Source organism: Nanorana parkeri, unplaced genomic scaffold (assembly GCF_000935625.1).
Source record: "Nanorana parkeri isolate BGI_ZX_2015 unplaced genomic scaffold, ASM93562v1 scaffold1215, whole genome shotgun sequence".
NCBI lineage: Eukaryota > Metazoa > Chordata > Amphibia > Anura > Dicroglossidae > Nanorana > Nanorana parkeri.
Window position 1 is genome coordinate 458,834 of NW_017307483.1, and position 13,535 is coordinate 472,368.

At 48.1% G+C, this 13,535-nt stretch overlaps 1 protein-coding gene across 1 annotated transcript in view; it reads left to right on the plus strand.

The window, feature by feature from the left end:
- Positions 1-13,535, plus strand: part of SORL1 (sortilin related receptor 1) — a 66,914-nt gene that overhangs the window by 36,630 nt on the left and 16,749 nt on the right. The window contains exons 26-35 of the mRNA XM_018568605.1: positions 372-497; positions 3,118-3,225; positions 3,830-3,961; positions 6,101-6,232; positions 7,678-7,812; positions 8,443-8,592; positions 8,931-9,077; positions 11,668-11,796; positions 11,893-12,019; positions 13,049-13,218. Coding sequence (XP_018424107.1) covers positions 372-497; positions 3,118-3,225; positions 3,830-3,961; positions 6,101-6,232; positions 7,678-7,812; positions 8,443-8,592; positions 8,931-9,077; positions 11,668-11,796; positions 11,893-12,019; positions 13,049-13,218 — 1,356 coding nt within the window. The remainder of the gene's footprint in view (positions 1-371; positions 498-3,117; positions 3,226-3,829; positions 3,962-6,100; positions 6,233-7,677; positions 7,813-8,442; positions 8,593-8,930; positions 9,078-11,667; positions 11,797-11,892; positions 12,020-13,048; positions 13,219-13,535) is intronic.

A 13,535-nucleotide genomic window follows, 5' to 3' on the forward strand; every position in this document is an offset into this window, starting at 1 on the left:
GGGGCAGCGATCATGGGACCAGCCTCTACTTTAACAAATAGAGAAGCAGCATGCAATGGAAGTGGTGACATCCACAGCAGAATGGAACCACAAATGTAGGGAATAATATCGCATTACACTCACAACATTGTCAACACAACATTGTCCTATGTGCCACCTGGACAGGAAGTGCATTGAAAGAATATGTGGATGTCCACTTTGTATGGGAGTCCATATTGTAAGTTAAAATGACATTACTATGTGCATGGGAAAGCTTTGTTAGTTTACAAAGGGAAAGCAGTCTATTATGGGTACAATTCCCCTCTCTAATCCAGTGTATGTAAGTTGCCCCGACATGTAGCACCCTGCTGACTCCTCTCTCTTGTCTCCAGCTATCTCCCATACCTGTGAGCCATCCAGTTTTCAATGTCATGACAGCCACTGCATCCCCCAGAGGTGGGTGTGTGACGGCGACAGCGACTGCCAGGACGGCTCTGACGAAGATCACAGCATCTGCGGTAAGTGAGAAGATTCCTGCGAGATGTGCAGCTCACACCACTCACGTCTATGTATTCTTCTGTTGTCTGTCACTGTCCAGAGCTCAGTGTGTTTTGGGTGGGATAATTCTTTCCCTTTCCAATTCAGTAACCTGATGGTGCAGCTTGAGCTGCACCATCTCAGCAGATTCTGTGTAATATCCTTATGGGCACGGCTTGGGTAGCAATGGGTTGTCTGTATATAAAGCAGCAGAGCAGGGCTGAATAGAGAGACGCTAATAGCAGGGGAGGTCGGGTGAGGGTGTAGAGGGACCAGATAACTCAAAGGCCAAGGTAGGTGCTGACTAAGGATGGGCACGGGCGTGTTTGCAGCTCCACATGCCGAGCCCGCCAGGAAGCTGACAGCACCAATCACAGGGACTGAGACATTTTCCCGGTCCGCAGCTGCAGAGAGCGGGAAATGTCTCAGTGCCTGTGATGCGCGCTGTCAGCTTCCTGGCGGGCTCGGCAAGTAGAACTGCGAACACGCCCGTGCCCATCCTTAGTGCTGACCCGAGTAATATGGATCCTTGTGAAGGTCGGTTAGGATCAGTTATAGCTGCACAGATGCATTGTCAGCATTTTGTAGGCCAGTGCTAAAACTTTCTGTAAAAATGTTATCCATCCCCTTGGCTAGCCAGGTGCCGAAACCAGACAGGGGCTTGTCCTCTCCCCAAATTGTTCATATATCCAAGAGAAAAAAAGCAGCCAGAACACCATAAGATCCTTCATAATCAAAGCTTTATTGTTGTAAACAAGCCCCTCAAGACGCGTTTCACCCAAAATTATTGGGCTTAAAATAGAGACATCTACTGTTAGCCCTCGTTCACACCTGAACGTTTTGTAGCGCGTTCTACGCTCGATGAACGCTCTACAAAACGCTCAAAAATATAAATCCCATTGTATTCAATGGTCTCGTTCCCACCTTGGCGTATTTCCGGCCGTCCCTAACGCGCTACAAAACGGCCGCGCAACTTTTTTACGGCGAATCGCGACAGACGCGCATATGCAATACGCCTAGGTGTGAACGAGACCTAAGGGACTGGAGTTAAGCAGATTTACTTGCCTGTTCCCTGCTCCTGCCGGCTTCCTCAGGGCTGCTATGCCGGTCCCCGCAGCCTCTTCTCTCCTGGGCTCCGGCAGTCTTGGGATTGCTGACGTCATCACGCGTAATGCAGTTTACATAGCCCTGCATTAGAGGGGAGGATGCCAAGGGACATTTTCTTTTTTTTAACCTCCATTTTCAGCAGTTGGAACATGCAAGTAAGACTTGGGATGAAATACTGTAATTAAAATCACAATCTGAGGTCTAACAGTTACTTCATCCCATCGAAGCTGCACAGTCGCCGTAAACGTTGTTTCTCTCTCCAGGTTCGGTTGGGAGGGACACGATCAGTAAAATCAATCTGTATGTTTCAAGCAGTCGCGTGACATTTTACCGCGAATCGCGGTAAAAAAACGCGCGACAGTCGCGCATATGCAATACGCCTAGGTGTGAACGAGACCTTAGGCCCAATTTTTAGTGAAATGCGTTAAAGAAGGGAGTCTAATGCGGGGCTCCCCATTGCTTGTCAGAAATAATAAAGCTTCACTTAGGAAGGATTTCACGGTGTGCTGCTGGCTTCTTTCTCCTCTCTGGTAGATTTGTTAGATTTGTACGTTTGTTTTGACACAAGACATTTCAGTAGAAAAGATAATATTGATGTCAGAATTGTACTTGGTTTATAGTTGCTTCAGAAAGAAGGTTTGCATTGAGAGGATAAGATTAGAGGTCAGGTAGAAGGTTAGGGGTCCATGGAAGATGCTGGAGGGTCAGGTATAGGGGGTTAAATGTTTAAGGGTTAGGTGGAAGGCTAGGGATCAGAAGTAGGGCTAGAGGTAAGGGTTGGGTGTAGACTGAAGATTGATGTGGATGTGGATGATGTTAAGATGAAGGCTCATGTTTGGGAAACGCCACAGTTAGAAATGGGGTTGGGTTAGGGCTTAAGTTTCCGGTTAGATTTAGGGGTTAGGTAAGTATTCAGATTAGATTAGGGGGTTATGAGGGGCATGTAAGTGGGTATTAGGGTTTGCTTGACGGACATCATTAGGGGTTATATTGAGATTTAGGGTAATGGTGCACCAGAAGCAACCGTGTTTATTTATAGAAACCAAAAAGCCTAGTGAGGGTAGAGCCCTTACAGTGACACTGCAGCAGGTCACTGAGTATGGGATATATGGGGGTACAGCTATTGGGGTAACAATGATCAGCCTGGTTCTACTGTCCCTGAGTGATAGAATGTATAAAGAAGGGGTAAGCAAACTTTGCCCCCCCCCCCCAGCTGTGGTGCAACTACAAATCCCATTAGACATTGCAAGACTGGCAGTCACAGACATCACTCCCAGAGGCAGATGCATGGTGGAATTTGAAGCTTCACCACAGCTCGAGGGCCAGAGTTTGACTACCTCTGGTGTAAAGGATTCTGGAGCTAATTTATGTGGCGGGTGATACTTCCCCGGTCTCTTATCACCTAAAAGATCTTACACTCTTGGGGTCCCCCCCAAAAAACATCCCATGCCAAGGTTATTGTTCCTTTTTTCTAATAGTCTTGTCTCTCTCCAGAGAAGAAGTGTAATGGTTTCCGCTGCAGAAATGGGACGTGTATCCCGCTGGGCAAACACTGCAATGGTGTGATGGACTGTCCTGATGGGGAAGATGAGCAAACTTGTGGTGAGTATAAGCTTTTATTTCCATCTGCCACAGGTCCTGCATGAGGAGCGTGGATCCCTGGCACCCCCTACTGGCAGGAAATGGCATTCCTCCGGACATTCAACTTTACCTTTTAATGGTTTAACCCTTTCGCTGCCAAGCCCTCCGGAACATTTTTCAAATCAGCTGGCCGCGCCATTTTCGAATTTTCTGCAATTTTTTCCTATTGGTTTGATTTTCAACTGCTGCGTTGCTAGCGTTTGTAAAAGACCCCCCAAACCATATATTTTCTGAAAGCGCAGGCCCGGTAGAATAAAAAGATGGTGATACTAAATTTGTAGGCCCTGCGATAATTGCGCAAATGTTTCTCAAATTAATATTAAACCAATAAAAATACACAATTCAATTGTTAAAACACACTAAAATCAGTATCCGTGCACAAAAAGCCATCATGGGAGGTCTACAGTCAGCCATTGCTGACAACTTTGCCGGGAACAAGCACTCTCTCTTGTTCAAAACCCGCACAGTGCAATTGTAATTCTGGATCACTCTGAAATTTGTCGTAGTCTTTTTACATGGTGCAAAGGGGACATTGTAACCATAATGTATAACACCTGTCATCTAGAACCCCTGTGTACACGCTACATGGATTTCGTGTGCAAGAACCGCCTGCAGTGCTTGTTCCACGCCATGGTGTGTGACGGAGAGACGCAGTGCCGCGACGGGTCTGACGAGGACCCTGTGTATGCCGGATGCTGTAAGTAACATTTAGAGCCGATCGCTTCCTTCCCTGTGCTGTCAGTCTTCTGTAACACAGGAGGCGGCCTACACGCACGCACCTGTGTCCGTAAGAGGAAATTTCTACTTGGTCTGTTCTGTTCACATTTCCTTTTTTCCCGAATTTGCTTTCACCAATTTGTGTTCACTTCACCTACGAGAGAACAAGTCAAGAGATGGGCAACAAAAATGGTGGAAGGTCTGAGGCATAAATGTTGCCGCTGCCTATTTTTGCAGTGTTGTCGGACCTCTGATCCCTTTCTACTCAAGTTATGCGGAATTTATGCTCTGCTTATAACCCAGGCGTTGTATGAAAGAAAACATCCCCGGCATCCCTTTAGACCAGCGGTTCTCAACTTGTGTAACCTCAGGACCCACATTTGTCCTCGGTCATTAAGTCACGACCCAAGTCGCACTGCAATGGAACGCACGGCAATGTGGGCTGCTGTGATGGAGCTCCACCCATATGTGCATTGCTTGTACAGCTCACATACGTGCCTGTAGAGGTGCCGGGAGCCAGAATGTGATGTTACTCTGGTCCAGGCACCTCTATAGGACAAGCGAGGGAGCTATAAGCAATACATGTATGGATGGAGCTCCCTCGCTGCCATACCCCCAGCTCACCCCACCTCAAGCTTACACTCGGTGCTGAGCAGCATATTTTGAATGGCTGCTCGGTGTGAGAACGGACAGTGCTGCGCTAGGGGGAGGCTGAAGAGCCTCTCGCCTATAAAAGTTGAAGGTATGCGGCGACCCACCAGTTGAGAACCTTAGACCAGTGGTGGCGAACCTTGACACTCCAGCTGTTTTGGAACTACATGTCCCATGAGGCATTGCAAGGCTCTGATAGCCACAGACATTACTCCCAGAGGCAGATGCATGTTGGGATTTGTAGTTTTGGCACAGCTGGAGTGCCAAGGTTCGCCACCACTGCTTTAGACATACATGCTCCGTTGTCTATTTTTGCAGTGTCGAGGGACCTCTGATGCCTTTCTATTCAGTTATGCCAAAGCCATATTCTGATTTTAGCCCAAGCGTTATATGAAAGGACACATCCCCGGAATCCCTTTAGACATGCATGCTCCGTTGTATATTTTTGCAGTGTTGACTGACCCCTCATCCCTTTCTACTCAGTTATGCGGAAGCCATACTCTGCTTTTAGCCCCAAGCGTTATATGAAAGAACACATCCCAGCCACAGACATGCATGTTCCTCCCTGCTGGCCACTGGGTGTTGCAGACATTAGCTGTGCATTCTGTTCCAGAAGCAGGTCTGATAGAGCAGGCCTTCTTTAACTTTCTCCACTCGTGACCCTTTTTGGCTGAGGAAATTTTTAGGGGACCCCCAGCATCAGACGGTGTCTCTCCCCTTTTTCCCTCAACGTCGGTGTTCCCCCCCCCTCCCCTAGCGTCAGTAGGTGTGTACTGCTGGGTTAAAGGAAGCTCCGTCAATGTAAAAAAAAGGAAAAAAACCTTCCTGCATGCGCACGTGCTCAGGAAGGTACCAAGTGCACAGAGGTGGGGGGTATGCAACCTTAAAAACTACACTACACTGCACATTAAACGAAAAGGAAAAAAAAAATCTTGCTTGGAGCCCAGGCCTCCCCGGCCGCCTGGGCCCCTCACACAAGTGCCGGCTGTACCCATCCTGATGGCGGTCCTGGCCGGGGACTCAGATCGCGACCCCCCCTGTTCACTTGTGGGACCCCATATGGGGTCGCGACCCACACTTTAAGAAGCACTGTGATAGAGTGTAATCAATCAACTGATTAGTAGAATGCACAGCTAAAGTCTGCAGTACCCAGTGGCCAGCAGCAAGGGACACAGAGATCAAATGATTGGGAGCTGGCCTCCGGCATAAGGAGCCCCTTCAAGTGCCCGCGGGAAGGGGTTAACAGACCAAAAGGGAACCAAAAAGAGGAGTTGATGGTTGGGGTTAACATACACTAACTGTAGACACATGATTAGCAGTGAACGAACTCTGAACCTTTCCAGCAGGGTGCAATCGATACTTCAAAAGCCTGTACAGACATGGAAAATAAATGCATTTGATAGACTGATTAATCGATCCGTTCTACCTCCTGTAAACATTTCCCATGTGTCTTCTCTATGCCTGCCAGCTCGGGGTCCAGAGTTTAAGAAGAGCTGCGATCCAATGAGCTTCTCGTGTCAGAACGGCGTCTGTATCAGCCTGGCGTGGAAGTGCGACGGGATGGACGACTGCGGAGATTACTCGGATGAAGCGAACTGCGGTAACTCCCCCATACTGCTCTTCAAATAGACCTGTGGCTTAATGTTAGTGTATCCCAAGCCAAAACCTTTTGGCTGGGGAGGCTTGAAACCCCTGCCAGGTTTTTACTGCCCTCTGTCAGGCGGCTTTCATCTGACTTCCTGTCCTGGAGGCACAACAGGAAGTGAGAAGAAAGCTTTAGTCTACAGTCTTGCACAGTTGTACCGTCTCCTCTCCTGGACTGAAATTGCTTCCTCTGATGTCGCTGCACACTGCGAGCTTCTCACAATGTGCATCGGAAGCTGCATTTCCTGGCTGGCGGAATGTTCAGCATCATCTGGCCCTTTCCTTCCCAACCTGACTGTCCCTGGATCCGCCCCTTTTATTCATTGGATTTCAGTCCCATCAATCATGGAGGATCAGCATCACAAGTGGTTGTCATATAGGTAGGTCTGTATGCACATACGTTAAACCGAGAAGGGAAGGGAGAAGCGCTGCAAGCCGAGTAGGGAACAGGGCGATTTTTCGCTGAACCTTGTAGGGGGGGGGGGGGGGGGGGGAGGAGGGGGGGAAAAAAGTTCCCAAACTTCCGTGGTTAGTCCAATTAGTTCGAGTGTGGTCCCAAAAATGCAAAACATCAGATTGTGGAGGTGAATGAAATGGCGTGTTCAAAAAAAGAAAAACAGAAAAAATCTAGGGACTTACCCTTAGGTAAAAGATATTACGTGGTCGTCGACGGAGGGTGGAGTTTGATGATGCTGGTGTCGCACGGGTTCCAGTTTGCCAGGTGTGATGTCTGTTCTCCAAAATCTTGTAAACAAAAGTTGGCGAGGAGGTGTAGGTGAAGTATTCTTTGCTTTGCTTGCCTAGGGTGAGGGGTGTTTGCATGCACATACGGCCTGCCTAGGAACGCCCACTCCTCCAGACTGACACCCATCCACCAAGGCATTTTGATATTTGCATAACTCCTCCCAAGAGCCAGCCCACTGCTTGCATCAGGACTGAGGGCTCTTGAGAGGGGTAGGCAGGGTGCTGTAGTGTTTTTAGGAAGCTTTAAAGGAGAACTACGGGGGCAGGGCTTTTCCCCATAGTTCACCTTAGGGTAACGGGAGGATACAAACTAGCGTCGTCCCATCACCCTAAGCTCAGTATATAGGGAGCTACAGCCCGCGGTATACTGAGACGCCGGAGCGGATCCCGACATCGATGTCTGGATCTGCCCAGCTGCGTGAGTGACAGCTGGCTCTGCCTATCTAGCGGCAGAGCCAGCTATACCCGCCCCCATCCGTTCCGCCAGTCAGCGCTGGCGGATCGGAGCGGGGAGGGGGGAATCCAGCCCCTCCCCTGTCAGATATTTTTCTTGGTCATTCTTCTGTGCTTATTATAATGTGCAGTGTTCTGTTATCTATAAATCCTGCAGCTTCCTGTGTATCTCATGGACTTCGTGTTTCCCTTTGTTTGCTCCAGAGAACCCTACAGATACCCCGGCCTGCGCCCGCCTCTACCAGTTCCAGTGCGAGAACAGGCATTGTATTCCCACACGGTGGAAGTGCGATGGGGAGAATGACTGCGGGGACTGGTCAGATGAGAAGGACTGTGGGGGTAGGTTCTGTCTCGTGTCTGCACTTTTAGCAAAAGTTTAAAGATAAACAGAAACGTTGTGTTATATTTCTGTGAAACCTGCACTGTTTTGGTGGAAATGTGTCAAATGCAGTCCATAGTCCTCACTACACCTGAAACAGGTAGCCCTGTGTTTGACGGATGGCGGAGAGTTAAATCCCCTTGCAGTCTCTGCCATCTCTCTGGGATTCTATTTGTAAAATTCCTGAGTTCCCGGGTCTGTACACCCGCTGTGCCCATTATGAGGGGCTCCCACCATCCCTGTGCTGAGTTCCCGGGTCGGTACACCCGCTGTGCCCATTATGAGGGGCCCCCACCATCCCTGTGCTGAGTTCCCGGGTCGGTACACCTGCTGTGCCCATTATGAGGGGCTCCCACCATCCCTGCGCTGAGTTCCCGGGTCGGTACACCTGCTGTGCCCATTATGAGGGTTTCCCACCATCCCTGTGTGGTCTTTAGGGTAGCACCACTAACATTTGTACTTGTTGCTGAGTGTTGTTCATTCACATGGTGTTAGCTGTGTTCTACTGCAGATTTGTCATCATGTGGGAGCAGCACATTCTATAATAAGGATCTGCAGATGTAGACAAGTTTGTACTTCTTCTTTTATAGAGACTATTCCGCAGACCACTGTGAGACCTTCCACATGTCCTGCCAACCACTTCCGCTGTGACAACGGGGTCTGCATCATGAACACCTGGGTGTGTGACGGCTACAAGGATTGTATCTATGGCTCTGATGAAGAGGGATGCCCCTCAACCGGTAGGATCAAAGGAACAACATCAACATCATATGAAGAATTGTCTTTAATATATTCGTGAAAATCAAGCAAATGTGCAAATATCTAGTTACATCTGGAATTTAGTTTGTTGATATCTCATTATTATTATAGAGGATTTATATAGCGCCAACAATTTGCTCAGCGCTTTACAAAATAGTGCAGACAGTACAGTTACAATACAATTTACAGTACAATACAGTTTCAGAACAATAGGGTTGGGAGGGCCCTGCTCGTGAGAGCTTACACTCTAGTAGGAGGGAAATAAGTGTATATATAATACAATATCAATGCTGATGTATGTTCTTGCTCCACCTGACAGTGAACTCCACGCTGCCCACCACCACGTCACATGGCCGCTGCAGCCCCTTCGAGTTTGAGTGCCAGAAATCAAAGTACTGTGTACCCAAATGGAAGCAGTGTGATGGCTTCCGAGATTGCCAGGATGGAACAGACGAACTTCGGTGCCGTAAGTTCTGGGGCTCCCGTCATTGCATGAACCATGCTCTCAAAGTGCACCTGTCACTTGCACACGGTGGACTTGTTAGGTTTTTTAACAAAAGCTGAATGTTTGTTGCAGACTTCTGCAATTTTATGGTAAATACCCCAATCTATCTCTCTGTGTGTGTGTGCTGTACTGCTCCAATCTAGAAGAGTACCATAGTGGGGACAGTAAGCAGCAATGTTGAGGAAGCCCCTTGTCCCAATAACAGCACATGCAGAAATCAGACTTGCACTGGGCCGGGAGTCGTTCATATACCGTATTTTTCGCTCCATAAAACGCACTTTTTTCCCCCCAAAAGGAGGGGGAAAAAGTGCCTGCGTCTTATGGAGCGAATCCCCGGCGCCCGAGACATGCAGTTTCGGGCGCCGGGCGAGTAGTAGGAGCCACTGCTCGTTTAATACGAGTGATCTAACGAGATCACTCGTATTAAAGCCGAGCAGCGGCGGCGACGATCGAGTTCAGCAGCAGGAGCCACTGCTCGTTTAATACGAGTGATCTAATGAGATCACTCGTATTAAAACCGAGCAGCGGCGACGATCGAGATAACCATAGAGCAGACGAAGAATAGACGTTCTTCGCCTGCTCTGTGTCAATCACAGCGCCACCTGTCTCAGCGGTCACTAACTGCAGCTTCTGTAACAGCTTCTGTCATAGAAGCTGTCACAGAAGCTACAGTCTCGAGTGCTCCATAAGGCGCGCCGGACCTCCCTGCGTCCTATGGTCCGGTGCGTCTTATCGACCGCAAAATACGGTATATACTAGTGGAACCTCACTATTACTATCGGATTTGAAGGAGAACTATGAGGTGAGTGCTTTTCACTCACCTCATAGTTCTAGCCGATCTGTGACAATGAGACTGTCACAGGTCGGCTCAGTAGATCGGGAGGTGAGCGAACATATACCGGCGTTCGCTCACCTCTCGATCCTGCCACAGGGCAGATAGGCAGAGCCAGCTGTCACTCACGCAGCTGGGCGGATCCAGACATAATTGTCGGGAATCCGCTACGGCGTCTCAGTATACCGCGAGTTGTAGCTCGCGGTATACTGAGCTTTGGGTGACGGGAGGACGCTAGTTTGTGTCCTCCCGTTACCCTAAGGAGAACTATGGGGAAAAGCCTTAACCACATAGTTATCCTTTAAAGAGGGCCTGAAGTTTAGAAGAGGCAAGGAGAGAACAAAGACTAGTCACTAATAGTACTTGTAGCTTTTCCCCGTTACTGACTTACCATGTCTTGTTCCGCTCTGTGTTTGTGTGGAGACGGCCATCTTGGTAGAGAATCAGAGCTTTGCTTCCTGTCGTGTACTTTTTCCTTATTACATGTGCAGGCTGTGCTTCCTTTCTATAAGTGCTGCCCACTGGTTGTGCCTTGCTGATCCTCTTGTTCACTGCATGGGTCTGTGTAATTAGGAACAATGAATGACATGAAGCACCCACAAGGCCATATGTCTAAGCAATTGGAGAGGACAAGACCTGGAATCATTGTGTGTGCTGCATCAATGTGGGTCACATGGTGCCGGCTCTGTCAGCTGCGTCCCGATGCAGCCATAGTAACCAATGACGCGGCCGATTCCACGCCTCCTCTGACGTGTGCGGCCAATCACTGAGTTCTTTCCCCCACTGTTTCCTCGGGCCGTGGGTGTGGCTGAAGTCCACGTCATAGAGACGTGTGCAGCCTCCCCCGCCCTCTATCTGGTGGGCGTATCTAGGGGCAGCTCCTGGGAACCTGACAGCAGCAAACCACTCCCTCCATCTGATCCTTTGACATCTGCAAATGTCCGGGTTTCGCTGTATTTATGCCGTATCCCCACATTTCTTGTATTACGTCATCTCTCTGGTATCAGCGTTCAGTAACATATGACTTTGAGTTAGTTGATTGCTCTTTTGTACTTTATATGTTAACCATACTGTTCACTGCACATTATGCCTCAATCCACTTTGCTGATACCTATTCTGCTTTGATTTTGGCGGGAGTATGACATCATCAGAAACGTCATGGGACCAATTTAGGCTCTGTGATAGGTCTGTTCACCTAACCTGGTGTGTATATATATTTGGCTGTTTCACTTATAATCTCACTTGTTTTGCCTGATGAAGGGGTTCCTGTGTGTCCCCGAAACGTCGCACTAAGTGTGTTATTTTGCTTTTGATGTACGTCAATAAATAGACGCAATCGATTTATTATTGGAGTGCCGGTGTCTATTTCTTTTCTGCTGCATCAAGAGGGGACATCATATGGGGCCAGGGTGTATGTGTTGGGTCAAGGAAGTCATTTGGGCCCATTTTAGCTGGGGTCAAGGGACAGTGAGGCAAAGAGATCTTCTGGGGCCTGTGTGTGTTCAAGGGGCAGGAAGTAAAAGAGGACGTGTGTTGGTTCAAGGGAATAGGAGGCAGAGAAGAGATCTGGGCCCAACTTTTTGTGTGTTTGGTCAAAGGATAGGAGAGGACATTATCTGGCACTCGTACGTGTGTGTGTTGCCAAGGGACAGGAAGACAGAGAAGAGTGTCGTTATATTTGACATTTTTCATTTCATTTACATATTTCTTTTTTGACAGCCACTCACAGACCTTCTACCTGCCCGAACGGAACCCTATGTGAAGACGGCGAAGCCTGCTTACCTCTGTCAGACCGATGTGATGGATTCCTGGACTGCTCTGACAGCAGCGATGAGAACAACTGTACCGGTAGGAGAATGTTCGTCCTTATTTGTCTTCACTAGTTGCAGGCAGTCGTGTGGTGAAGAGGCAAAATGGCTGACCTTTTGCGCTTCTCCTGTACAGATGATAGCGTCGTGTACAAGGTACAGAACCTCCAGTGGACGGCCGATTTCTCCGGAAATATAACCCTGACTTGGGCTCGACCGAAGAAGATGCCGCTGGCGTCCTGCATTTATTTCATCCTTTACAGGTGATACAGGCGAGAAAGCTCCAGTTTAAAGGAGCTTGCAATGACACTGCCAGGCAGGGAAAGACTGGTTAGTATTGGCAAGGATAAAGTGGAGGGGAGTATATAAAGGGCATTAGATGTACAGCATATAGGGGGTATAGAGTGGAGCCATGTGCAGTATATAGAGTGGATAGAATGTATAGAGTGGAGCCATGTGCAGTATATAGAGTGGGTAGAATGTATAGAGTGGAGTCATGTGCAGTATATAGAGTGGATAGAATGTATAGAGTGGAGCCATGTGCAGTATATAGAGTGGATAGAATGTATAGAGTGGAGCCATGTGCAGTATATAGAGTGGATAGAATGTATAGAGTGGAGCCATGTGCAGTATATAGAATGTATAGAGTAGAGCCATGTGCAGTATATAGAGTGGAGCCATGTGCAGTATATAGAGTGGATAGAATGTATAGAGTGGAGCCATGTGCAGTATATAGAATGTATAGAGCGGAGCCATGTGCAGTATATAGAATGTATAGAGTAGAGCCATGTGCAGTATATAGAATGTATAGAGTAGAGCCATGTGCAGTATATAGAGTGGATAGAATGTATAGAGTGGAACCATGTGCAGTATAGAGTGGAGCCATGTGCAGTATATAGAATGTATAGAGTGGAGCCATGTGCAGTATATAGAGTGGAGCCATGTGCAGTATATAGAGTGGAGCCATGTGCAGTATATAGAGTGGATACACAGTACAGCACAGTGTGAAGGGTGCAGTGGTTTGTAGTATGCAAAATATGAGATGCACAGTACAGAAGATGCAGCACAGTGTGACAGTGAAGATCTGTGGAGTATTGAGATTGCAATGTGAGATGTGTGTGTGGGGTGGGGGTGAGAATCTGTCTACAGGAGTCCACAAGAAGTAAAGCAAAGCATTGGATGATTTTGCCCATGAGACTAGGAACCTTCTTTCTTCATCCCAGTGTCAATGTTCCCTGCAGAGATATATCAGTTGTATCTGCTTTTCATTTCCAATCTTGCTGTCTGCACAGGGTTATCGGGGAGAGCACATGGAAGATAGTAGATACACACAGCTACAAGACGGCCTTCGTGTTAAAGATCCTGAAGCCGGACACCACCTACCAGGTCAAAGTGCAGGTGCAGTGCCTGCGCAAAATGCACAACAGCAACGACTTCATCACCCTGAGGACTCCTGAGGGGTGTAAGTACACGCAGAGAACGGCGTGCACTAAGGTTGAAGTTTTTTAATTGCATGCTAGCACATTAATCAAGTACCGTCAGCCAAACTGCACTGCCCCATTGATGTCAGAATACGGTGGATGAAATAACGGTCAGCAAGATGGTTATCTTGTGCCTATTAATGCATTAAAAACTTTGTGTACACTTTTTTATTTTCCTGTCCATTGAGTGACACAGGAATTCAAAAATAGTTGGGTTATACTGCCATTTGGGAAACTGGCAAACAGAAAAAAATGTAAGCCAGCCCTGTATAACCCCCCCTCCCCCTCTTCCCCCCCC